General features: G+C 37.6%; 1 protein-coding gene across 16 annotated transcripts in view; it reads left to right on the forward strand.

Moving 5' to 3' along the window:
- Window positions 1-26,161, forward strand: part of KDM6A (lysine demethylase 6A) — a 167,942-nt gene that overhangs the window by 42,611 nt on the left and 99,170 nt on the right. For all 16 annotated transcript variants that reach the window (XM_075033585.1, XM_075033587.1, XM_075033588.1 and 13 more), the window contains exon 4: window positions 10,256-10,305. In XM_075033585.1, the coding sequence (XP_074889686.1) occupies window positions 10,256-10,305 (50 nt within the window). The remainder of the gene's footprint in view (window positions 1-10,255; window positions 10,306-26,161) is intronic.

Here is a 26,161-nt window from a genome sequence, read left to right on the forward strand (position 1 = left end):
TGGGTGTATTCATTGCGTGTGAGTATTTTCATGTAGCTAATGCTGCCTTATAAATGCAGTAAAAAAGACTGTAGGTAATTTCTTTATACTCATACGCCAGAAAAGAAGGACCTTGAGAAGGGTTCATGGCAGGCTACTGCATGTCACTATTGGAACTAACCAGGAAAATACTTCCTTGCTGCATGTACACAGGGAGTATCAGTTAGAGGCAGGCTACCTTTGAATGTGGAGTAAGTTGATGGCTGATGCCTTGCTGAAGCCTAAATATTTATGTTTTTAAATGAAACCTGTTAAATGTTGTAGTAATTTCTCTTGAAGTACATTGTTTTCTGTCACTTGTAGCGACTGAAGTCCAGTTTTAATATGTTTGGGGTTTTTTTCATAAAAATGAAGTACTTGTCTCTAGCAGAAGTTGTGAGTTTACATCAGAAATTACTGGATGAGGTTCGTTCTTCTCTGTATTGTATCTGAGGATAGACTAGAGTATCACATTGTTTTTTCCTAGCCTTTAAAATATTCTGAGCTGGTCTGCAGCTAGTAGTTTTCCCAAAATGCAGTATGTTTGAATTGCTGTTGTTAGCTAAAGGGTTTTCTCTGAAGCCATGAAATTGAGTTGTCTTGTTAATTGCACTCTGCTACTGTTAGGAGAAGGTCCTAGGTGAGATATCAGCCTTTTTGCAGATTTTGAGCCACAGGCTTGTATTCAGATGATTATAACCAGGGCAGATTGATTCAGCTTAGCAAGCATGTTCAAGGTGGTTTCTGTGCCCAGCTTTCCTTGTCTTGATCATTACTGGTCAGAATTTGGATTCAGGATTTCCCAAAATGAGAACATTGGCTCCTCCCAGTCAAAACTATTCTGTTTCCTCAGTAGCATTTTCTTAACTCTAATCTGATGTCTTCCTCCTTTTTTTTTTTTTTCTCAAATGAGGCAGCTATTCCCCAGCTGTTTCATTGTTTCAGAGGTTTCCAAGCGCGTTGTTCCCTGGGCGTGTCTTTAGTGGCACCCCCCCGCCTGCTTGTTGCTGTTCTCTGCTTTGTGCTGGCACAGCTGAACGTGCAGCTGTGCGGGGAACTGATCCAACTGAAAAATAACCTAGCAGAAAAAAGTGATGCAACTGCCCCAGAATGTGAAACCTCAGCCTCGGGTTTTGCCAGAGGAGGCTGATGAGTTGTCATGTAGGCTTTTGGATGCTGGCAGCATTGTGAGTCCAGCTAGGGCTCCAAGGTATACACCTGTGAACTTTGTTTGCTACTGCATTCCTTGGGAGGGCCAGGACTTTACTGCTGGTCTTGGAGGTAATTTAATTTTTTTTTTCCATGACTGTGGTTTCCATAAGGAGTACAGAGTGTAGATAGTGATGTTTGAGTGATGTTTGGGTTCTAGTTGAATGCTGTTTAATGAGCTCATGGACTCTGACATCATCTGTATTTTCCTTAGGGATCTTTTATATCTGTTTTGTAGAAGGGTCATGTGTATTGGCTGTGTTCCAGCCTATGACTTGGAGGACAGCTAACAGTTGCACAAGTGGAGACATACTTTTATCATTTGCCTCCTTGAATTTCTGTTCTCTAAGCAAAATTCCTGGAAGTAGAAGTAGATAATGCAGTTAATGAATGATTTGGGAAAAACATGCAATTATTCACATCACAGATACTAAAGCACAATAAATACTGCACTGAAATAATTCTTATTGCTGTACTCAAGTGGTGATCACATTTTTTTATGTGCTATGTCAGAACAGTTTTAAAAATACTTATTTTGTTTGCAGATAGTGACTGCATTGTTGAAAGCACTAATATGAAAATATTGGAAGTAATTATAAGGTAGCGTTAATTAGCCCAAGGGCATTTTTTAGCAATTGTTAGGCTAAAATTTAAAACAAAACTGAAAAAAACCCCAGAATGTTTACTGAGGTGCTCATTTATTAAGATATAGCCTAAACCTAACATTTAAACACTTTTTTATTGTTCTTGTGTAAAGTTGTTTGGTTGTGAGAACAACCCCCAAATTCAACAATGTACATGTGTTCCTTTGTACTTACAATTCCAGATCTGTAGAGAATTTCTCTGTAGTGGTTAATGTCTTAGTCTTTTAGGACTTTGAAGGAAAGTATTGTCATTAGGAGGCATTTCAATGTGCTGTGTTCTGAGGTACAGAGTAGTAGGAGTCATCTTATGAAATGTAAGAGAGAGCTTCCTGGCATGGACCTGGTTGTGCTGGTTGCTGCAGGGTTGCTGCTGGGCTGTCTTTTGCTGATGAGTCCTGAAGAACTAGAGTGTATTTTAAGTAGCATAGCAATCTGAGTGAGTTGACGAAGAGATGACTGTGTTTCAAATAAGTGTGACTTTTAGGTTTAAAGTTTTTTATTTTGCTGTTTGTAATTGTTAATAATTGGCAGAAATCGGGTTCCTTCTATTTAGAGCTGTTTATTTCATCTTCAGGATGCTGTTGTTACATTTCAGGTGTTTTAATTTCAGGCGGTTCAAACCATTAGGTGAAATTCCTATAGAAAACAGTAAGAACGTTATCAAGCTTAGAACATTAAAATATTCTTTGTAAATAGTGTGTGGGGGGGGCGGGAGTTAGCAGTAGAAGATTGTTATTATAGAATATAGCTGGACCATGTTTTTTGACTGTCTGAAAACTTCCATTTTGGGCAGCGTTCTAAATAAACACTTCATTGTTAAAAGTCATTTTGTGGAATATGCTCTTTGAAGGATTTTTGAGCTTCGTGTAATTCCATTGTGTTCCTTCACTGATAGTCTCAATGTTTTAAGACCTTTCATAGAGTTCATTATCTAACATTCTGTAACAGTAAATTCTTTGTCAAACTTGTGTATGTCTTACACATTTAATACTTCCTAGTCTCCTGTGCAACTCATAGTTGGACATGACCATGGAACAGTGGGATTCTCACCACCTTGCTGCTGCATTGTATTTCCAGATGAGGATGTGTAGTTGCTAATAAAATTACTTAGAGGACTGTTTGGTGATGTTTCTTTCTCAAATATGTGATTGAGTTGCCTTTGTGTGTCTGCTTTCATTCTGTGTTAAAAGGAAGACATGCTTTAGGCTTCTTTGATTGACTCTTTGGTACTTTCAGCACAAATCTCTGGAGGAAATGGAGATAAACCTCTTTCCAGAGGCCTTGGAACAAAAGACCTGAGCTGCATTTTGCAGCTCTAGCTTCCACAACGTTTTATGGGTTTTTTTGTCATTATAGAATCATAGAATAATTTAGGTTGGAAAAGACCTTTAAGATGATCAAGTCCAATGGTAAATCTAACACTGCCAAGTCCACCACTAAACCATGTCCCCAGGTGCCACATCTACACATCTCATAAATACCTCCAGGGATGGCGACTCAAACACTTCGCTGGGCAGCATGTTCCAGTGCTTCACAACCCTTTCAGTGAATAAAATTTTCCTGATATCTAACCTAAACCTCCCTTGCCGCAACTTGAGGCCATTTCCTCTCATCCTATTTCCAGCCACCTGACAGAAGAGACCAGCACCCACCTCACTACAACCCCCCTTCAGGTAGCTGTAGAGAGCAATAAGGTCTCCCCTCAGCCTCCTTTTCTCCAGGCTGAACAACCCCAGCTCCCTCAGCCGCTCCTCATAAGACTTGTGCTCCAGGCCCCTCGCCAACTTGGTTGCCCTTCTCTGGACACACTCCAGCACCTCAATGTCTTTCCTGTAGTGAGGGGCCCAAAACTGAACACAGCACTCGAGGTGCGGCCTCACCAGTGCTGAGTACAGGGGACAACCACCTCCCTGCTCCTGCTGGCCACACCATTTCTGACACAAGCCAGGATGCCGTTGGCCTTCTTGGCCACCTGGGCACAGGCTGGCTCATATTCAGCCGGCTGTTGACCAACACTCCCAGGTCTTTTTCTGCCAGGCAGCTTTCCAGCCACTCTTCCCCAAGCCTGTAGCGCTGCATGGAGTTGTTGTGACCCAAGTGCAGGACCCGGCACTTGGCCTTGTAGAACCTCACAATTGGCCTCGGCCCATCGATCCAGCCTGTCCAGATCCCTCTGTAGAGCCTTCTGACCCTCGAGCAGATCAACCTTCCCTCCCAACTTGGTGTCATCTACAAACTTACTGAGGGTGCACTCGATCCCCTCATCCAGATCATTGATAAAAATATTAACCAACTGGCCACAATACTGCGCCCTGGAGAACACCACTTGTGACTGGCCGCCAACTGGATTTAACTCCATTCACCAAAACTCTTTGGGTTCAGCCATCCAGCCAGTTTTTTTACCCAGCAAAGAGTCAATTCCATTGACACAACCTTGGAATTTTCTTACCTTTTGATGTCTCTAATTTTACAGCCCAGCAGTGTTCATCTTGCTAGGTTAGAACACTATTGTGGATAAAACCTGTGCTGTTTCCATAACCTGTGTGTGTCTCCTAGGTGTTTAATGGAAGATTTATTTTTCCTGGAAGCATTGTAAGATTTAAAGCAATGCATGTGCCCTTTCCTTGCTTCCCTTGTGCAGTTCTTCAGCTAATTTTCTGTCTTACTATTTGTTTTCATATCAGATAAGCACTAAGAAATGTTAGTGCTTGTTTAAAAATTAACATTTAAAAAAGAAATTTCTATTAAGAAAACAAGTATTGATTTACACAGAAGAATATAGACCTTTGAGTTCTTTTACAGTTCTCTTTTCAGGGGTATGTCATCAAATTAGTGGTTGCCCTTAACTTATTAAAGTTTGGCAAGGCAAAGTCTGTGTTACTCACATTTAGCCTTGCTAGGTGCCACTAGATGGTGTCAGTATCTAGTTCACTTTTTCCTTACTCAAGCACTAAAATACTCAGACTGCTCCATGTTTGCATTACTTCCAAAGGCCTCTTAAATTTCCAAGTATCATAAAGTACGTTTGTTAGAGCAGATCATAAAAGCCATCCTTCTGTGACTGAGTGATTTGTGATTAGATGTGGTAAAAATTGCAGGTAGGTGGATGTCATTCAGTCTAGACATTTTGCTCCCCATTTCACCTTACTTGTTTGTTTAGGTTATGTATTTAGACTCTGGATATGAAGAGAGGTTGTCTGTTGTATTACTGAAACAATTACGCATTTTATAAAGTTTTACCATTTTCTTATGAAATTAAGGAGATTAAAAAAAATAACAATTTGAAACCATGTACATGGTAATTATGTAAAATCTATTTTGTATTCTCTTTGTGTAGTCAAGAAATCTTAAACAGGGGCAGATAAGAAACCAGTATCATTCCTGTCATGATTCTGAGATGTCCCTTGACCCTAGTCGTAGTACTTAGAGAAAGGCAGACTCTTTGGGGGCAAATAATAAAGGCTGTCAGTGTTAAAAGTAGCTGTAGATATTGCAGAATGAGTAGTTCTGGGTGGTTGTAAAAACCTGTAAGAGGAGAAAACTGGTAGACTGTAACTGAATGAACTCATGCAAGGGTCAGCTGTGCACTAGGTGGCAGAGGTTTAAAGACAGATTCTGAAGCAAGCCTGAGCTGAGCAGGTTTCTTACTGTCCAGTAGTTTTAATTCTTTGGGTGGAAAGATGGTGGGGGTTTTTTTCAGAGCTATTTTAGGTAAACATTCTTTTGTTCTCATCAAGCAATATAGCTGATGGCGATTGATCTGAAAAGCTACATACACCTTTGGGGCATACACGCCCCCCATCCTGCACCCCCTATTCAGGGTTAGGTAGTAAATGCTGTGTCTGCCACTCAGTAGGGTGTAGGGTTTTCAAGAGTCTGATCATAAGGATTACCTGTTAGGCAAATGATGTGAATTGCCAGGTTTTGGAGAGAGATGCTAAAACGAAGAGTGTAAACTAATACAATAAGTAACAAAATACTGGGCAGAAGGATGGGGATAGGTAACCGTGAGCACCTTTTTTAGGAATGTCACTTGTCCAATACTGGTTTAGATGTCTGAATGTGGTCTCTCACCCTTGTGCTTTTAAGAGAGTTTTCTGTGGTTGACTAGATCATTTTACGAATAGAGTTGAGAGTGAAGCAAGAAACATTGTTCTACTTTTTACACTCAGTCCTGTTCTTTCGAGTCTGGACATGCATTTTCTAGATGCTCAAGAGTGTTTTGCATGCTGAAAGAAGTTTCTATATATTTGACCTCCAAGAATTCCATACGTTTAAGAATTTCAGTGGCAAACTTCTAGATTGGAAAAGCTCAATAGTAAGTTCCTAATCGGAAGATTGTCTGCAGAATTCTGCTGTGCAAGTGGTTTCAAAGCACTCATTTCATTATGTTTAACTGAAAGGGGGTAATTCACTTGTATCTGTAAAAATGAGAGTTGACCCTATGTTGAAAGAGGGGCAGCAGTTCACAGAAATTTTTTTCTGACAAAAATTGTCTCACCTAGGAGTGACCATGAAAAGTAAAGGTGCAAATGACATTGCAGCCTTTGGTGTTGTGGGTTTTTTTGTTTCTGGTTTTGTTTCGGGGGGGCTTTTTTTGTTGTTGTTGGGGTTTTTTTGTGTTTGTTTTGGTGTTTTTTTTTTTTAATACTACTGAAGTGATGCATGGCCCAAGTGACTTTCTTTTCACTTTTTAATAAAGCAGAGAATATCATCATATAGTTAGAATCACGGCACTGATGAAGCATAACCTGTTTCAGTTAGGGGCTCGTGTAAAATTTTTGTTGCTCAGCAGATTCACTTGCTTTTTTTGTTTCTTCTTAGTCTAGAATAAAGTTCGTAATTTGAGGGGTTTGCACTCATTTCCTATAGTTACAAACTTAATTTAAGGAAGAAGTTGCTTGTAGTTCCATGATACACTTTTTAGACAAGGTATTCTTTCTACACCATAGAACTCAGGATGAAAGTCTGCTCACTAGTGACTCGCTCTGGGAGTAGAAAGTGTGGTAGGGCTCAAATTTATGGTTCATGTTCTACGGCTTTAAAACTAGTAGGTTGGTTAAGTTTGTCCAAAATCTTGCTTTCATAATTTGATTTCTAGCCTCTTCTTATATGCTAAATTCTTGTTAGGGATATGCTTGATTAGGGATGTTTTATGTGGGCTCTGTCAAAAAAATGCTCTCTTGAATGCCTTTTTTCTGTTTTTCTGCCTGTTCCTTCAATCCTTTTCAGCAGAGCTCGAGTGCTTGTGGAGCAGATGTTTAATCAGATGTAAAGGGTGCTGAAATAAACTTTCATAGGTAACTAACTAACTGTAAGTTGAGCACTTGTTAAATACTGAAATTGTACATCAGTAACAGTTTCTAGTTGTCTGACTTTCATGAGGAGGAAAGGGATGCTTAGCTTCTGTGTAAGGGATTCCTCCATGATTCATTATTATGCATTTTCAGCACAACACTGAGAATTTTAGCATTTTATCTTCAAGACATTAAGTAGAAGCAGAATACTGTAACCCTAGAAGGAAAGGCTGGATCCCTAGAAGAGGTTGCTGAACCCAGAAGTAGGATTGGGCTCTTCAGATGCTTAAGAAGAGGACTGTAGTGTCATCTTTGTTCCTCTGGAAGAGTAATGTGACCTTCCTTAGAATGAAGTCCTTATCTTCGTAGCGTGTAAAGATGAAATATGCTTCAGCAGTCCATGCTTTCCATGTGCTTGTTTTTAATTCTAACGTGAGCATGGCACATTAAAGCAGTCATTTCAACTGTTGCTATGGGAAGTTGCTAAACTTTATTGAAGAATGGAAGAGTTAGAAAAGACAATAATTTGCAAACATCAGCACTCTAAGGAAAACTGGTAGAATATCATGGGGCAAAGTCTCCTTTCTTTAATATAAGAACTTTTCCCTGTGTTAAATGGAGGTGCTAGAATTTCTCTGGACAAGTTTCTTCATGAGCAGTGACATTAGTGGAGCCTAGTTTCCTGTGCCTCCCAATCTTCCTCCTCCCTTGACATGGGACTTTATTGGGTCTGAATAACTGAATACCTTCAGATGTCTCCTCTCCTTTTTTCCAGTGGTGCTCACCCCTGTTCTGGTGTCTCTGGCTGGGGAACAGGGCTGCGCACGCTCTGACTAGCTAGAGTTAGGAACAAGGAGAAAGGCTTGAGCTGTATGCCTTTTTGCTTTACTTGTGTAAAGAATTTTTTGGTCACTGAATAGCAGTAAGGCTGCTTCCCCCCTCTTTTTCTCTTCTTTCCTTTTTAAGTCTTCTATTGCTTCTCTGTTTTTGTATTTTTTTAAACTGTTGACATTTTATAAACTTATTAGCAGTATCTTAACTGGAAACATGGATTTCACCTCTCTTGTTTAATGGAATGCTCATGTGGGAATTCCTATATTTTTTTAACAGCTACACTGAAAAAGTTCTCCCTTTTATTTTCCCAGTATAAATCCTTAGCATTGTATTTAATGTTCTTTTCATCTTTTTATTTTATCCATATCCCCTGTATAACTGACTGCAATAGTTACTTTTTAAAAAAACCTATAGATTACAAGAAGTTCTCATTTTCCTAAGTCTTGCATAATATGGTGCTGTCGACTTAAGTATTTGAAATATGCTTTAACCTTTAAAATTGGGATAGGTACTGCTTGAGTTAAAAGAAAAAAATTTAAAAATTTCCTTTTATTTAAGTGTGGTGCATTACAAAATTGTTTTATAGTGTGCATGTGTGTTTTCCTATTTGGGAGAGTGAAGTCATTTTCATGTTGAAAAGCTAATTACGCCTTGCTGTCAAAAAGTCATTAATGATACCTGGGAGAAGGTGAATCTAGAAGGAGTATTTGGGGTAGGAGGTTATTTTGTGTTACTGTGAACATCCTTTATAACATAATTACAGAATGTGACTGAAATATGCTTAGTCTTAACATTCTTAAACTTATATTGTTAGAGTGCAGTCATACACTTCAGTTTGTGCCAATTTTTTTTTAGGGGGGGGTGAGGAATTGTTGTGAAAGACTTAGCCTGATTGACTGGATTTTTTAAAGTGATTTTATTCATCTAAGTTACATGTAAACATTTACACATGTTGCATGTTGATAGTGTAAGGATGATGAGTGTTCCCCTAGTTACTTTTTCTACTCTGGGCATCTAAATAAATCACAGTTTAGAGCACCAAAATTAGAAGCTGGCTTCACAAGCAGTTCCAGTGGTGAGGGGCACCTTATGGACATGATTCAGCATCAATCAGTTAGGCATTTAAAAATACAAGGTTGTGAGTCCTCATAGACAGACGAGTGCAAAGGTATATTATTGAGAAAAGAAAGCTCTGTGTGCCTTGTCATGTGTATGTTGTTCTTATTTCCCTAAAACTTAAGGACTTTTGTGAAGTTATGGAAATGAATATGCAAGACAGGCATGGAAGGGTGATAAAATTTAGGGATATCGTTCATTCCAGGGTACTTGCAGGAAATGAACCTGCACATAAAGTATATATTGTTCTTACCATCTTAATCTGTTTAGTGTTTGTAGTTTTTCAAAGAAGAGATTGAGGTTGTCTTCTTTTGTTGTTTGGAAAATACATGCTGTGTGGAAACCATTCTTAAATCTTACGAAGCAAACACTTGAAAAATAAAAATCTTGGTATTACTGCAGTGAATCATTATTTAAAGTTCTTCTGTTTTGTATGTTGTCTAGTCCAACATTCTTGCAAGAACTTAAAGTCTGTTTGCGTTCTAGTCTGATGTCGCCTGTTAGCTGAAGGATGAGATGAATCAGCCAGAATTTTTAGTGCGGAAGAGGGATGCAGGAATGGTGATTTGAAAAATGCGTTGCTAAGTAGAGCTAATACTGTACTGAACAGAGCTGTTCTTAGTGCTGTTTTCCAGGTTAGTCTTGGTCTTAGATGTTGAATAAAATGTAAGGTTTTTTTTCGTTTGCTTTTGTTTCTCTAGTTACTGGAAGAAAGGGCATGTGGAATTGATTTCTCTTTGTATGTCCCTCTGCACTAGTTCTTTAGAAATTACAGGACATCAGGGAGCATGGTAAATGAGCTACATGATTAAATTTTTAAATCTTACAACAGCTTTGTCCAGGATGAAAATCCCAAATTTTCAAATGTTTTCTTTGTTACAGGTTTTCTTTAAAATATTGCTTGATTTACATTTCAAAGATTAATAATAAATACACTTTCAGGTTGACATTTCATAAAACAAAATTAGAATCTTAAGGAATGTATTACCCACAACAGCGTACTTGTTGTGGCGGTGTTACTTTTATTAAACCATTTATCATTTTAATGTTGTGTATTCTGACTCTTAAGGTTTTCTATCTTTTTTTCCAAAGAAAATGCAACAAAACAAAATGAACATTCATTTTTCTTTCCTACAGCATTATCTGCATACCAGAGGTACTACAGTTTACAATCTGACTACTGGAAGGTCTGTATATGCTGCTTTTTCTTTTTTTCTTTTTTTTTTTTTTTTTACTGTATTGTTGTAAATGATTGGATTTCTAAACTAGATTAATTTCAATATAAGTTGTGAGTATCTACCTGCAATTACTCTTTGGCATATTAATTGGGTCTTAATGGAAATGTTCACCTATATATACAATTTGTTATAAATCTAAGTGGAAATAAATCTTGACACCATTTGTTGAAATGGCAGGTGAATTAATTTGATACATTTTAGATTTCTTTTTATTATTACCCATTACTTCAGTTTTTCTTATGTAAGCATAGATATTTGGATACGTATGAGTATTGAGAGAATTATAACCACTTGGAAGCTGCTGCGCAGGTGCTGGACTTGGAAAAATGTTCTCAGGTTGCTTTTTATTTTCACAGGTGCCAAATTGTTTGAAGTCCCTTTCAGTATTTTAGATAACATTCTTACGTAAGACAGGAGAAAATCCTGCTAGTATAGCTGTCTTATATGTAAGTCTATGTAGAGGTATAGGGATTTTAAAGGAATAAAATTAAAAGTTTTCTTATAGTGATATTGTAAAAAATAATTAGCATTGTTATATTGTCACATGAAATAATATGAAGCTCATGATTGAGACAGAAGTGCAAGAGAGAGCATAACACAGTAGACACTTGTGTGGTCTTAAGCAGCTCTTTTCCTTAAAATTGTGCGTAAGTGCATATTTCAAACAGGGAAGACTTATTCTGGAAATACATCAATAACATATATATGCTGACATTAGAGAAACAACATTTTCTGTGTTCTTTGCGTTTTATAGGGACTGTAAGCACGTTCGGAAAAATGTTGTGACAACTTCTCCCATTTGGAGGGGTGGAAAGGGAGAAAGGGAGGGTAAATAAAGGGTAGAGGAGTGAACTGAAATAAGTGTTTTTAGGCATACGGAAGGAGAGGTCCAATCGGAGGGTCCTAGGAAAATTGTTCATGTTGTCTTGTAAAGTCCCTGCTCCAGTAGAAGTTGTACGAGTGCCGTTTTTGCACCAAGCCATTTTGGAGTTGAAGTAGTTGTTTCAGAAGTAACTCCTGTAGTTTAAAAATTACAAAAATAAAAGCATTCATCTGTTCTTACTTCTTAGATGCTCTTGGAGAGTTAAAGATTGCTGTAAATGAGTGTTGAAATTGATCAATTAATTAAACATCTATTGTAATAGTTTCTTTTGTTTGTACTCTTCTCATGTTAAGCATTTCAGAATAGTTTGTGACTTGAATTATTTTTTTCTGGCTTTTGTTCTAATGGCTCATTATTAGAAGAAGTGATAGATGGATTAGTAAATTATTTTCCCTGCATTTTCAGAGAGTTCAGTGCGAAGTCTATATGGTTATATGTATCTCCATAGGCATAGTGTTTCAGTGTGGCTCCGAATATTATCTGCAATTAAAATAAATGCAAACTCTGATTGTTTTGCAGTTCCATTTCAAGAGCATGGATGGCAGTAAAATGTGCAATCTGTGCTTGAATCATCAAAAGCAATTTCTGTTCATATGCAGTGTGCTGATATTCTAACATACCTGTTTCTTGGGTATATCTCAAGAGTTTTACCATGCAGAGATTATTTCAAACAATTCCAGTTGCAAGCATGAGAGCATTGTTCAGAGCTGACAAAAGAATAATTTGACTTCTACAAAGAAAAAAACCCAAAAACCACAAAACCCCAATAATTTTTCTTCAGGTTGACCTCACCTGGGAAGGACACTGTGCTACTTGGTCTCATTACGAGCTTCCTTATAAATGCGTAGTCCAAAGTGGTTTTTTTCCATAAAAACTTTGGAGATTTTCTTAGTTTTTAAATGCATGAAAAAGAGCCTGAAAGAGTCCAAAACCATTGTTCAGTTAAAAACTTTTTTTGCTGAAACTGATAAAAATCACAGGTGAATCATATTATCATATTTCATCTTACTAATGGGTGATGAAGCTAGTCTGGAGTTGGCAGTGGGAAGCTGCCTGGATTGGGTCTAAAGAAATGTCTTCCCCCCTCCCCCAAACTGAGAAGATTTCTTGTGTTGTCCTTAATGCCTTGTACCTGTAAGAAACCATTTAGCCAAGAAGAGTAAGTTTATGGTGTATTTTTGGTCACCCTTATGCTGTTTTGTTATACTTTGTGATTAACTTTTTTTCAGAGATACAGATGACTGGGGAAAAAAAAAAAGCAGTCACATTTCCTTGTTTTACTGTTGTGCTTTTTTTAAGAATATTTTTTTTTTTTTTTTAAATTCTTAGAGTGTTAGATGTCATCAATTGAGTTGTCGGAATTTGTGATGGTAAAGAAAGGAAGAGGGAGAAGGGTGTGAAGAAAGGGTGGTATTTATGAGCTGTGAGGAGAGCTGTGTGAGAGAACTGAGAAATTGATGGAGAGTGCTGAATCACATGAAGGTTATTATATAAGGCAGGTTTGAAACCAGACAGGAACAGTCTTACAAACTTAGGCAGCATATCTTGAATTACTTACTGTGGTGCAGTGCAAATTTATGTGGTTGAAATAAGTGTCCTGTATGGGTTTTGTTTATAAATAGAAAACTTCTAGAAGGATTGTGAGCGATTTTATGTTGATTTGGGTATAGTTTGGCCTCCTTACGTAGTATTTTCAGTCTCTGCTACTTTGGGTTTTTACTGTTGCATGGGGTTGGTAATTGAGCATTGTTTTCATGCATTGTTCATTATATGATATTCATTCTACAATTAATCTTTTTTTTTTCCCTTTCATGCAGAAAAGCGTTTTACGATTGTTTGATTATTTTTTTTTTCCATAGATTTTTCTGATGGTCTGAATTTTTTACCAGGTGGTTTTCTGTCAGGATTTTGTGGATAGGTTGTTTTGTTGGTAATACAGTAAGCATTTCGTTGATCCTATGGAATAAAAAGAGAAAGAAAGAACACTTTAGAAAAGACATTCTGAATATATGTTATAGTAACAGAAGTAAAGGTGAAAGGTTAGGAAGATACTGTGTTTTGCCATTTACCAGACCAATGCTTCCTCCGTTCTGATGAGGTATTACTTCCTTTCAAAGAAGTAGTACATGTACAGATAGTTTTGAAAGAGCCACATATTCCTAAATAGATCACTTTTTGCAGTAATGTCTTTGGGTACCCAGAGATCAACATAAAATGTCCTGCAAAATTACTGAGTTTCTGCAATTTTTGTTCTACACAGGCACTATGGTACCTTAACTCAGCATTTAAAAAAAATTATTTGACTTGAAATCTTACAAAGTAAATTCCTTGGATAAAAGCTGAGATAACTTCATAGAGTTCTTGCATTCAAGTAGTTTTCCTCAATGTTTCTTCTTCTTATGTGCCTATGCTAAAATAAATCTCCCTTCTGTGCAATGTACCTCATTCTGATTTCTTTTTAAAACTCCCCTATGTCAACATGTTTGGGGAGGTGAGGAGGACTGTGGGGGATGAATGGATAGGAAGGGCAGTTCAGGAGAGGGAGAAAACAACTAGAACTGCAGTTTGTAGATTTTTGATGTTACTGAGAAAATAAAGATACCAAGTGTAAGTGTCTGCCACGGTTATTGGTTTTGACATATTCTGAGGAGGCAGGATTAGAAGCTCAGCAAGGAGTAAGATATTCCTGATCTTATCCAAACATGATGGCAGATATCTGGCACCTGGAAAAAGTTATTTTAATCATCTCATGTGGTTGTATTATAATGCAGTTGATCATACTGAACTCTTTTATATAATGTCTGGTTTCACATAGGGCTGTTGTAACAGAAATTTCAGTATATGAGTGAATTGAGTCTGTGTAAGTGTAAAACATCTGGATCTGTTGCATTGACGTGGTTCCCAGGGCAGGAGAGACCGAGAGACCTTCTTCCACAGATGCGGTGCTGCAAGAGGTTTCATTGCTCACTAGAGTGGTTCCTGGGAGGGTTTTACAGAAGAGACTGTCCCGTACTTTGATAAGATCTCCTCTGCTTTGCATGATACTGCTACTGTAGCCCCTATGTGGTTTGATAAGCTTGATTAAAATATATTTGTTATCTTTTCAGGTAGGTCAGCGTTCACATATTGTCAGTCAGAAGTTGTGTGCGTGTAGTTGTTGCAACACAGATGTTGAATAAAACTTTTTGGTATGGGTGTATTAGTTAGCAGCAAGCTCCCATATGCTGATTCTCTGCAGTGTTTCCGTGAGCCATCTATTATTGACATCTCTGTTGTTGGGGAATGAATACGTAGCTTTCTAGACAGGATTTTAGTCAAGTCCAGGGTATTGTGGACAAGTTACAAGGAACTTTTGAAGAAAGCACTGCCGTTGTACCTTATGCTGAGTGTGTTAATTCATCAGAGAAGCATCCTGTCTGTCTTCAAGGATTTTTATAAAGGCTGTGTTTCATCGGAGTAACAGAGGGTACACAGATATTTAAACATTTCTACCTATATGTGAGTAAGTTCGAGGATTGCCAGGGTACAGTATTTAGAAAAGCACCTAAGTGAACCTTAAAATGATGGAAGTTACTGTGGAAACGAGTTACTCCTGTATCATGGAAGACTATTTGCTGTGGACTAGGATGCTAGAACTTAGGTTGAGGATGCCTTAAAAAGAAAAGAAACCTGAATTTATTCAGTTATACTCAGCTGTAGTATTCTTTATAGAGAAGTGCTTGGAGTGGATCAGTCGGAAAACCTGAATGTTCCTTGAAATGTCTGAGGAACACTTAATTACTGAGTTATATCCTCCAACATGAATTTGGAGATAGACTTCTTGTTACCTGTTGACTTTGGCTGCAAAGTTGCCTAGAAAAACAGTAAATCTGTCAGACCCTCTTTCATCATTGTTATGAAAATGGTCCTAATCACCTTTCTTTTTAATAAAGATTTCATTTATGTGGTCAGGGTGAAAACATCAAAGAGGTTTAGTAAACCCCAGGGAGGATTTTCAAAGACCTACTTCTGTGTTCCAGTGGATTTTAAGAATATCTGGGTACAAGTATGGTACAAACTTAAAAATTTACAGTTGCAAGGCTATACTGTAGAAGATCGAATAGGTCTAGTTTAAAAAAAAGGAAATTGAAGGAGGGGAAATAAATCCCATAGTTGTTTTGCAGCAAGGGGAGGTATTGGTCTAGTTCTGGAAAGTAGCCGTTTGGTACTCCCTGCCTGTGTTTACCAGACATTAGAACTACTGTCCGAGTTCAAACATTTACCTCAGACCATCTTCACATTTGTCTCTTAAAATAAACAATTCTTAGAAATATAATTTTGGCTATTTGTTTGCAAATAACAGAATTTTCTCTTGCTTTTCTGAGATGATCTTTATAAAACTGAGGAGAATCCAAAACCATGCAGAGGTATTAAAAAAACCAAACCCCCTAAAATTCTCTTTAGAAACCCCAGGAAAATGCAGCTGTGTGTGCGTGTGCTAGTCATGGAAGAAGGATGTGATCTTAGTCTATGCTGAGTTGTTGGTTTGTTACAGAAAGCAGTTTTATAATGTTCCTTGTTATGTAGACCTAAAGTGTAATTTACTACTAGGTAATTTTTTACAATGCTGTTTTATAATTAAACCTATGTAGAAATGTTACTAGGAGTATTCTAAACCTTATGGCTAAAACACTTTCAATTAGTAAGACTTTTTTTCCCAAAGAACTAAAGTAACAAAAGACCATGAGTGTTTGTTTTCAGATGTGACATGTTGCTTGCTTTAATATTTTTATACAGCTTCTTTTCATCTCTCTACCTTTTCTGTTTTCATAGGCCAAATGTCTTTTATGGTATGTTTTCTTAATGCTATAAAATAGGAAAAAAATTTTTTTCAAAAATCAATGCTTTAATTTTGTATGTTTTGCTGTCTGTTTTTCTCCAGACTGTAAGTCTATTTTCCCCTTTTTAAATAGTTGGACAAAAAGCAATTACTAGACATATTGATAACAGCAAAGAGAACATTTTGCACCTTAGAGGATCTGTTACAAGACAATAATTTTCCACTTCATTGACTCACAACTGTTTTATTTTCTGCAGTAACCTCAAAATACCAAGTAATGTTTTTAGACAGAATTCATCAAAACTTCCATTATTTTTTTAATTAGATATAAATGCTTAGTTTAACTGAAACAATACAGTGGTATAGGATCAGTAGAAATTGCTGGAGCAGACACCTTCCTGAAATGAAAGTTGGAGGAGGCAGTGGGATGATTTGTGAATGCTGCTTTTTATTCAAGCCCTTAGTTTTTTGGAACTTTTTTTTTTTAAGAAAATGGATATCCCGTATATGGAGACAGATTTCCCCATAAGAATACTCAGAGAGCAAAATTTTAAAATGACACAAAAAGCCTTTAATATAAATTATTGCCACATAGCAACACAGGGCATGTACAGGAAAAGCAAAAAGACAGAAATAGTCCCTTTGATCAGAGGAGACTTAATCAGAGAAGCATTTAGAAGAAGACTTGATCAGGAAAGCAAGTTTCAAAAAATTCTCAATGAAGGTGAAATTTGCTGAGATTAAGGGCATTATGGAAGGAATTGGGAGATATGGTAGGTGACCTAAAGATAGGTAAGGTTAAAACCTGCAATTCAGAGTATATTTGTAAAATAAAATCAAAGTGATAGGTAGGAATAGAACAAAGAGAAATTTCAGAGAAAATGGAGAATCAGAAAGTGAAAAATAAAAACAAATTGAATAAAGATTCAGTGGCTCTGGAAGGCATTGAGAAGGGAGATATTAATACCTTCTCTGTGCTCTTCTGTCTGAAAATATAATGTTCATCAGTGCAGCACATGGGATTCTATACCACCCCTCACTTTTGACTAAAACAGTTTTTAGATTGCAATCCTTCCACTAGAAGGATTTTGACAAAGACATTCTGGTCATGTTCTGAGAAAGTACAAAATATAACTGTTTCAATACCTATTGTAGACTAAGAAGGACAGAGAAGCATGATATCATTATGTGTTATGGAACAGCAAATACAAAATAGAGATAAGTTTGAAAGGAACGTCCTAATTTTTAAATACTGAAGACAGTAGGTCATTGTAATGGAGATAAAAAGCATTTTTATGTGATTTAATGGGAGATGCATTTTCAGGAGACTGTGTTGTGGAAAGCAATCTGGAAATACAGTCTGAGTTTGATAGAGCATGATAATACAGGATGGCAAACTATTATGTCCAGAAAAAAGAAGATGAGAAGAGGGGAAGGAGAAGGCTGAAGAAACTAAAAACTGTAAGACTGAGTGAGACTGAACAAATAATATGAGGAAGAGGAAAGTGTGGTTAGAGGAAGAATCACAGGGAGTGGGGGAAGGAAAATTGTAGCCCTGCTGAGAATTTGAATGTAAGGAAAATGAGAGAAGTAAAACATACTTAGGCTAAGAGCATATGGGGAGAAGGGAGGAAGGTATATATAGAATAATACAGGAGTGGATTGTGGGAGGTCTGAAATGAGACTTTTGCCAGCTTTCTCTCCAACAGCAACCTCTGTGTCATAAATTCACCAGGCATGGTGGGAGAGAGATTTAAAAAAAAATAAAAATCCAAGGAAGAGAGTAACTGTTCAGGTGAGGAGCACAGTATCACTCTTCAAGGACCAGGATGTCTTCTGTTTTGAGGAAGGCAGAAGGGCAGAAGAAGGTGGAATATGAGACACTGAGGATCACTTGGGGAGCTAGATAAGTAGATAATAAAAATTCAGTATGTTTAGAGTGGAGGAAATTACAGTAATGGGGCTTCAGCTGATAAAAATGAACTTTCTGTCCTGAACTTGCTGCAGAGTCCGTGGCAAGGGGAGGAGTGAGTTAAGATGACAGAAACTCTTCTCTTATTAATTAAACAATGAAGATTTTTAATGTATGTAGCTATTACTGCAGCTGGTGATAACAGTTTTCTGTCATGAAAGAAAGGGTTTTACGGGAAATCAGGAACAAAGGATCTAGCAGTTGCACAAAGTCTTTTACTGAACTGCTGTTGAAAAATACCTGAGGACATATTTTCCATAATACTTAATTTTTTGGGGTACAGTGGGTAAAATGAGTAATTCTGTTGGTGAAAACTTTTCACTTCGATCCTAATATATTCTGACAAAACAAAAGGGGGTGGGAGGAAGCGGATAAAACATCATCAAAGGTAATTTTAAAGGAAAACTAGTAAAAAAAACTGTAACAAAGCCCATAGCTAGCAGTATCTGTTTCTCCAAAGATTTTTATAAAGTTTATTAATACATTTGAATCATGAACCTGTCCCTTCAGTATGTCAAGATAGATAGAAATTGCATATGAGAAGATATTTGTAAAGCTAAAGAAGTTGTTAAAAGAACAAGACCAAAGAGAAATTTGGAGTATGAAGACTGCTGAATTGAAGGGCTAAATTTATGAATTGTGCACCATATAATCTCTCTTTTGTGTCAGAATGCTTGGTAGCTTTGGTAACACTGTAAATGAGGTTATTTCAGCATCCCATAGGTGTGATCAGTTAGCGTGATTACTCAGTGATGTTAAAAAATTGGGGTTCTTAAATGTTTATGAAGACTAACTGGAATTCTGCCTCTTAAGGGTAAAAGAATTATGTGTATGCTTTCAAAATACTTCAGAGAAAAATTAATAATAAAGAGAGACTCTGGAATGCTGGAAAGGTAATGATGATTGTGTAACCAATAACACTTGGTCTTCTATAAAATACACAAAAAATAGAGCAAAAGAATAACTGTATTTGGGTTTCAGAAAAAGATCTTTTAATATTGGATGCCAAAAATGAATGTTATTTCTTGTAAATCTGTAAAGCAGACAAGTTGAAAGAAGTATACATTTTTTTCCCTAAACCGTTGTTAAATGAATGCCACCTAGAAAGATTAAGGAGAAAATGTATTTCATGCTGTTAATTAGCATAAAGCACAACTGATCCCTAGTTTAGAAAAGAGGATACATTTATCCAGATATTTCTTAAAGGGTAATAAATCTTAAGAGTTACAGTTTTAGGTTTTGTGCGTTCTGGGGTGTGTGTGTCTAAAATTCTGTCCCTCTGTCAACTAAAACACAGAGAATTCTTAGGTAGGATAGAGAAAGAAGCAGATACTGTTTTTTACTATTGTTAATGCAGACAAATAATGCAGCATGTCCAATTTTGTGTACAGTAAAATTTGTACAAGGTTCTAATAATTAACTCTTCATTTGATGATTTTTCTAATGAAATTATGACAGGAGTGCATATTCTGTCTCCTTGAAAGGAATCAAGAGTTAGGTGTAAAATCTTAAGAATGGGTCTGACAAATTTAATAAATTTTGACATGTTGCCTTTGAACTCCAGATAAATTTGATAAATTGTCTTTTTTATGTCTCTATTAGTTGTCATCATACAAACCAAAGGAATCCTCCTCTGCACATATCAACCATGTACCTCTTTGGGTCACAACAAGTATTAGGTCTTTTTAGGGAGCATGTATGTTGCTATGTGATTAGAAATATTTTGCACTTGCACTAAACTAGGAAAAAGTTCTTATTTCAATGTCTACAGTTTGAATTTTTTCAGTGTATATTCATTCATTAAGCCACTCATCCCTTTTAATCAATGGATTTATAAGAACTCAAACCCTGGCAAATCTGTAATACACTCAGAATACTAATGGTAAAAGAGGAAAGAATGTACTTTGGAGAGAAACTTTGCTTGGGTCAGAAGAAGAAGACAAGACAGAATCTCAGAGGCAACACTCACCCCTCACCCGACATGGTATCGGTTTCCAAACAATATTCATAACATTTTCTAATGGTGATGCTTCACCCTGGAAATTTGGCAGGAATGTTCTTCTTGTCCCCCTGTATGTGTGATCTCTGTCTAGAAGTCCAAATACTCTGGGTGGAAATAACATAAGTATCATCAGGATTGATGGAAAAGTCTCTTCAGAAAAGCTTTTTATGCATGTTGAATTCTCCTATTGCCGAAGTTCCCTTTGTGCAGAATAAAAACCTGTCATCCTTCATCTACTAGTACTTAGAATAATGGCATGCTTCCTTTCTTCAATCCCTGTGATGAGAATGTACAATGCTGAAATACGAGACATGCTGAAGTGTGGCAGTGGAGACACGCATCAATTCAGATTGTTCGGAGAGAGGCGTATTTAGTTGAGTAGAACAGTTCTGACTTGAACAGAGGACACGTCTTCAGTAGGCAAGGATATTATATGAATTTTGATAATATTGAATGACCAAATGTTTCTTTTTCTAAATTTAGACAACTATATTGACAATGCATGTGATGCTTGCTTTTTCAAAAGTATTCTGTTTTTTGCAGAAACCACAGTAATGGTACAGTTACTTCATACTCCATATGATTGCTCTCTCATTACATGGAAAAGGTTAAAACAAAACACAGCACCCGATTTTTCTTATTTGTAGTTTGTAGATTCCTGTTTGATCATAAGCTATAAGTAGATACTGTGTCTCATTAACGAGTGGCATTTCTTCAGAAAGGAATCTTTTACATTTTAAGGTTCTTTCTTTAAAGGGAAATATTTGCTTAGTTTTAGAAACAAAGAATTGTTTTATTTTGCAAATTCTGAGTTTTTGAATATGCTCTCTCCAGATCTGACAGTTCTAGTTTTGTAAATACTTTTTCAAGCATATACCTAATTAAGATATTCTGCTGTATTGTTTCCTCCTTTTCCCAGGGATACAGATTCAGTCTTTTCTGTATGGTGGGGGTGGGTGGGGGAGGAATGGTTGAAGTGTGAGTGGATCTAGTACAAGTAGATGGAGAAGGTAGCAGGTGAGAGGATGGGAGACATACAGCTTGGGGTCTCTTAGAGAGCCTGCAAGTAGCTTGTGTGAGGCTAGTAAGCTCATGCTTTGAAGAAAAGGCAAATAATTTAAAATGTTTTTAGAGCACTGTTTGAGCATGATTTTGCTCCGCTCTGTGAAGCACCCTTACAAGGATGAGTCATTAGAGGAGAAATAGAAATCAGTTTTGCTTCTTGTGTTTACTTGCATAAAGGTGTAGCAAGAAGTAATCTCTGGTGTCTGCTTGTCTTCGTGGAGCGCATCAAGTGAGATCAGTGGTGAAACCAGAGTGCTCTCCTTGAAGGGAGGCCAGATGCTGAAAAAATACTGGAGATTCAAATGCTAAAGCATACAAACAGCAAACAAACAAAACCTTTGAATTTATATAATTTCAAGCAAAAGTATTTCTAAATGTATGCTGAGAGGCTCTGCAGCTACCTAGAAAACCTGTAGCTAATCATCTGTTCCTATGCAGCTTGCAAGTTTGTAGTAAGTAGATAGGGATTTACCAGCATTCAGAACAATCTGGGGAAATACTAGCTTGTCACCCTCAGCGACTTCTCTGGGCTGCTATGTTCAAATTATTTGGCACTAATTTCTAAGTCACTGTGCAGTATCATTTTGTTTTGTAGAAGTTATCCCTCCCAACTTCTAAGGGTTAACTCAGAACTTCTATCCCTCATGCTGTGTCATTTTTGTCATCTCATTTGCCAGAGGAATGGGACTGATGAGAGATGCAACATCTCTGATATGGGAGAAGTAACAGTCAGTTAGGGATCTTTCACCCTGTGTTCTTTGCTGGCCTAGTCTTTGTTCTGCAAGGCCAAAAAGTCCCTCAATTAAATCTTATCTGGTGTTACCAGCCAAAATAAATGTAGATATCTTTCCTGGTTTCCTCATTCAGTCTGTCTTTCTAGATAAGGTTTTCACTTAGTGTTTTTCTTATTGCAGGCATTGTTCTAGTCTCTTCTTTCTGAATTCTCAGGGTCGTCAGAAAAACAGCAATAAAACTGTATTACCAGACATTGTAACTATACTGATGCTGTGTAACGTGTGTTTTAAAAGTATTTCAGGTATTGTTTTTCTTTCCTCCAGAAGAGGATTGGGATCTATTTCATGTATTTACCTGTTGGACTCTTGATTGTTGGCATCAGACACACATCCATTCCCAGCTATCTTAATGATGTAATCAGAACTTTGTGAACTTTCTCTGAAAACAAGCAAGATGAAGAATCTGATTCCAATCCTGGTAAACACTGTAGAAGGGGAGATGTATCAAACAGGATCCAGTAGGGAGGGCAGAGAGAAAAAAAAAAAAAGAGGAGGGATTCAGTCATATGTGCAGTTAGCTTGAACTTTGTTTTTGAAAAGGAACGAGGAAGATAAACTGATTATCATTCCAAATGACTATTTTCATTATAGCTAAGGGATGAAAACCCATAGTGGTGACAGAGAAGAGGGAATCTCTTTAAATGAGTCTAGTGCTGCTGATGATATTTTCTGTTCTGTTGTCAGCTGCAGCAAGAAGTTCATGCTTACTGCATCTTGCAGAAGTTTTCGTATCACTGGTTGTGTAGAAAGTTACATCAGTTTTGCAGAATGCTACAGACTCGCAATGTTTTAATGGTTTCAAAAGTAGCTGGACAAATTCAGGGAAGAAAAATCCATTAAGAGCAATTAAATATGAAGACATTTTGTCTGGCTTTAGAAACCTCTGAACCACAAATCACTGGAGGTTCAGAGGGTATTCTTGTTAGCGGAAGGCTTAAAATAATGATAGAAAAGTGAATGAAGTTATGCTTAGCAGTAACTTCAACAGCAACATTTTAAAAGTTAAATGTTACTGCTGAATTGTAGGATAGCCTGCCCCCTCCCTCCAGGATCACCTACTTGGAGTTATGTTTCTATTTAGTTACATAGTCTTTACCTTTTGGAGAGGAAGGATGATTTTCTGATTAAATGTGATTATTGGATGTTGTCTAGAGCAGAATTACTCTGTGGAGCTATACAAGAATTTCAGTACACTTTATCCTGTTCTCTCTCTCTCTGAAATCCATAAAAATATAATAACATAAATGAAATCATCCATCTAGTTCATAATGGAGCATTATAACCCTGTCTCAATTTTGTTTCTGATCTCAAAATCTAGGCAAACAGAGCCCTCTATCTGCCTGAAACTTGTAAATAAGTTCTGAAGAAAAGCTCATCTTGAAGGCACTTCCACTTCACTCAGACAATATGTCTCTCAGAGGAATGGCAGCCTTTTTCTTTCCTAAACTTTCTTCCATGTGCATTGATGTCAAAAGAATTCCTTGGGAGTCTGTCCTCAATCATGATGCCTGTAACACTGGCTTTTATAGAAAGAGAACATGTAGGTACTCCTTGCTGGTGAATTTTTCTGACCTGGGTTTTGAGTAAAGAGAAAACTGATGCAAACAGATGATGAATGTCACTTCTGAGTTCAAGACAAACCCAGATGAGTGATGCCACTGGAAGGCAACTAGTCTTGAAATGAGTATGAATATTAAGTGATGCCTTGGAAAAATAATACAAAATAAAAATGGCTCTAAAGGAATACAGTTGGTATTTTGAATTTTTTAAAATGCTGCTGTTCAATGGTTTTGCTAATTCTGGTATTTTACATAGACATGTAACTCCAAATTCATGTGACATCTTTCTGTGTTCCCTGTTAGCTGATCCCTCAATCAAGCTAACCCTTGATTTTTATCTTTTCCTGGGATTCTAGTTTTAGTTATATTTTCTTAGTCTTACAGCCTGTATGTGCAAACTGGGAGATGTTGTGTGTGTCTCAAGATATTTTGGTGATGCATATTCAGGGAGCAAGTACTAGGGGTAGGACTTTGATTTGTTACTTGGCTGGAACACAGTGAATTGCTGAGGTACTGGAGCACTGTCTTGAAGCACTGCTCCATTCCGTGGTGACTCATCTGTTTTGGCTGTGAAAAGAAAGTGGTCAACAGTTTTGTAATTATTGGGAAGAATGTGATCTGCCATGTCGACAAAGGATTACTTTGTCATAAGTGGAACAAGGTTTCCTGTCTCCGTGCTGTGTCAGTCAAGTGTGACATGCACAGCAGTTCATTGGTCTGGGTTATAAAACTGATCTAAATCCAGAAGTGTACCTCTTCTCCTGAGTTACTTTGGTAGACTTTGCTTTTAGAAAGGGAGAATGAAGGCTGAGTGGCCATGTGTAAGAAAATTTAAGACAAGGATCTCATGAAGCCCGGTTAACTCAAAATTCCTGGTATAGAAACTCCCACTCATTTAAATGCAAGTAAATAAAGTAGGATTTTCTATTTTCTTCCTTTCACCCCCTGCATGTTGCACAGACAGCAGAGTTCTCAAGGGGGTTTGGGGTGGGTTGTTAGCCTGAGGATTCTCTTTGTTTTACTGAAGAGGATCTGAATTTTAGGCCTGAAAAGTATTTATTAGAGGCCAGTAACACAGTGAAGGCACTAAACAGGGTTAAAAATGGTTGAGAGGCATAGCTATCATTCTGTGAAATTGTGAAGTAGAATATATCTACCAGCTGATACAGAATGTTAAACAAATATAGCATGGACTTCCTAAAGCACATCCCAAAGTGGATGTGTTTGTGTTTATGAAAAGGATCAAATGTACTGTTGAAAGCACGTTAAAAAGAGGGAGGTGTTCCACAAAACTTCTTATCACAGAATCATGGAGTAGTTTGGGTTGGAAGGGATGTTAAAGATCATCCAATTCCAACCCCCCTGCCATGGGCAGGGACACCTTCCACTAGACCAGGTTGCTCAAAGCCCCATCCAACCTGGCCTTGAACACTGCCAGGGATGGGGCGTCCGCAACTTCCCTGGGCAACCTGTGCCTGTGCCTCACCACCCTCACAGTAAAGAACTTCCTAATATCTAAATCTACCTTCTTTCGGCTTAAAGCCGTTGGCCCTTGTCTTATCACCACATGCCCTTCCAAAAAGTCCCTCTCCAGCTTTCTTGTCGGCTCCCTTTAGGTACTGGAAGGCTGCTATAAGGTCTCCTCGGAGCCTTCTCTTCTCCAGGCTGAACAACCCCAACTCTCTCAGCCTGTCTTCATAGGAGAGGCGCTCCAGCCCGCTGATCATCTTTATGGCCTTCCTCTGGACTCGCTCCGACAGGTCCATCTCCTTCTTATGTTGGTGTCCCCAGAGCTGAACACAGTACTGCAGGTGGGGTCTCATGAGAGTGGAGTAGAGGGGGGGAATCACCTCCCTCGACCTGCTGGTCGTGCTTCTTTTGATGCAGCCCAGGATACGGTTGGCTTTCTGGGCTGCAAGCGCACAGTGCTGGGTCATGTTGAGCTTCTCATCAACCAACACCCCCAAGTCCTTCTCCTTGGGGCTGCTCTCAATCTACTCATCGCCCAGCCTGTATTTGTGCTTCTGCAAGGCATGAAGCACAGATTAAACTTTCCAGAAAATGAGTTCATGTCCTCTCCTCTTCCCTGACATTGATCGTGAGGAGACCTTTTAAAGGCTCCATGCCTTTCATATTCCCGATCCATCAGAGCAGGCCTTCAATGGCTATGGTCTGTCTCCCAAGGAGTAAATTTTTTTTATGTTGGGAGTTCTTCCTAGCAGACCAGTACTTAAGTACCCTTAATTAACTCACATAGTCTTCCCACGTTAGTATTCATTCTCCCATACATTTGAGGCAGGTTTCTTCTTTGGTTAAGCAAAGTACTATAAAAGGTATTGATAATTTCAAGGTAGGATATTTATGCTGACCCATTTTGAGATCTGCTAGGTGACCACAAGGCCATGAGCACAGGTTTATGAAGCTGCCTACATTGTTGTCTTCATGCCTTAGAACTATCTTTGTCTTTCTGTAGGTGTAATTTACCTCATTTTTGATAACTGCAGTTGAAGAATGATCCTGTTTATGGAAATTTCACTGCAATAGATAACTGGACCTCAAGACTATGTTTAAGAAAGCTGTAAAGTTTTTTGAAAATGTTAAATAAGAAGGTAGAGACATTCAGATTACACTGGAGAGGAACTGCGTATTCAGAAAAGATGGGAAGTAGCATACAGGATGTAAGTTTAAGCAGTCCTTAATGTTCTCTGAAG

The sequence above is a fragment of the Buteo buteo genome, chromosome 8, assembly GCF_964188355.1.
Source record: "Buteo buteo chromosome 8, bButBut1.hap1.1, whole genome shotgun sequence".
NCBI classification, from domain to species: Eukaryota; Metazoa; Chordata; class Aves; order Accipitriformes; family Accipitridae; genus Buteo; species Buteo buteo.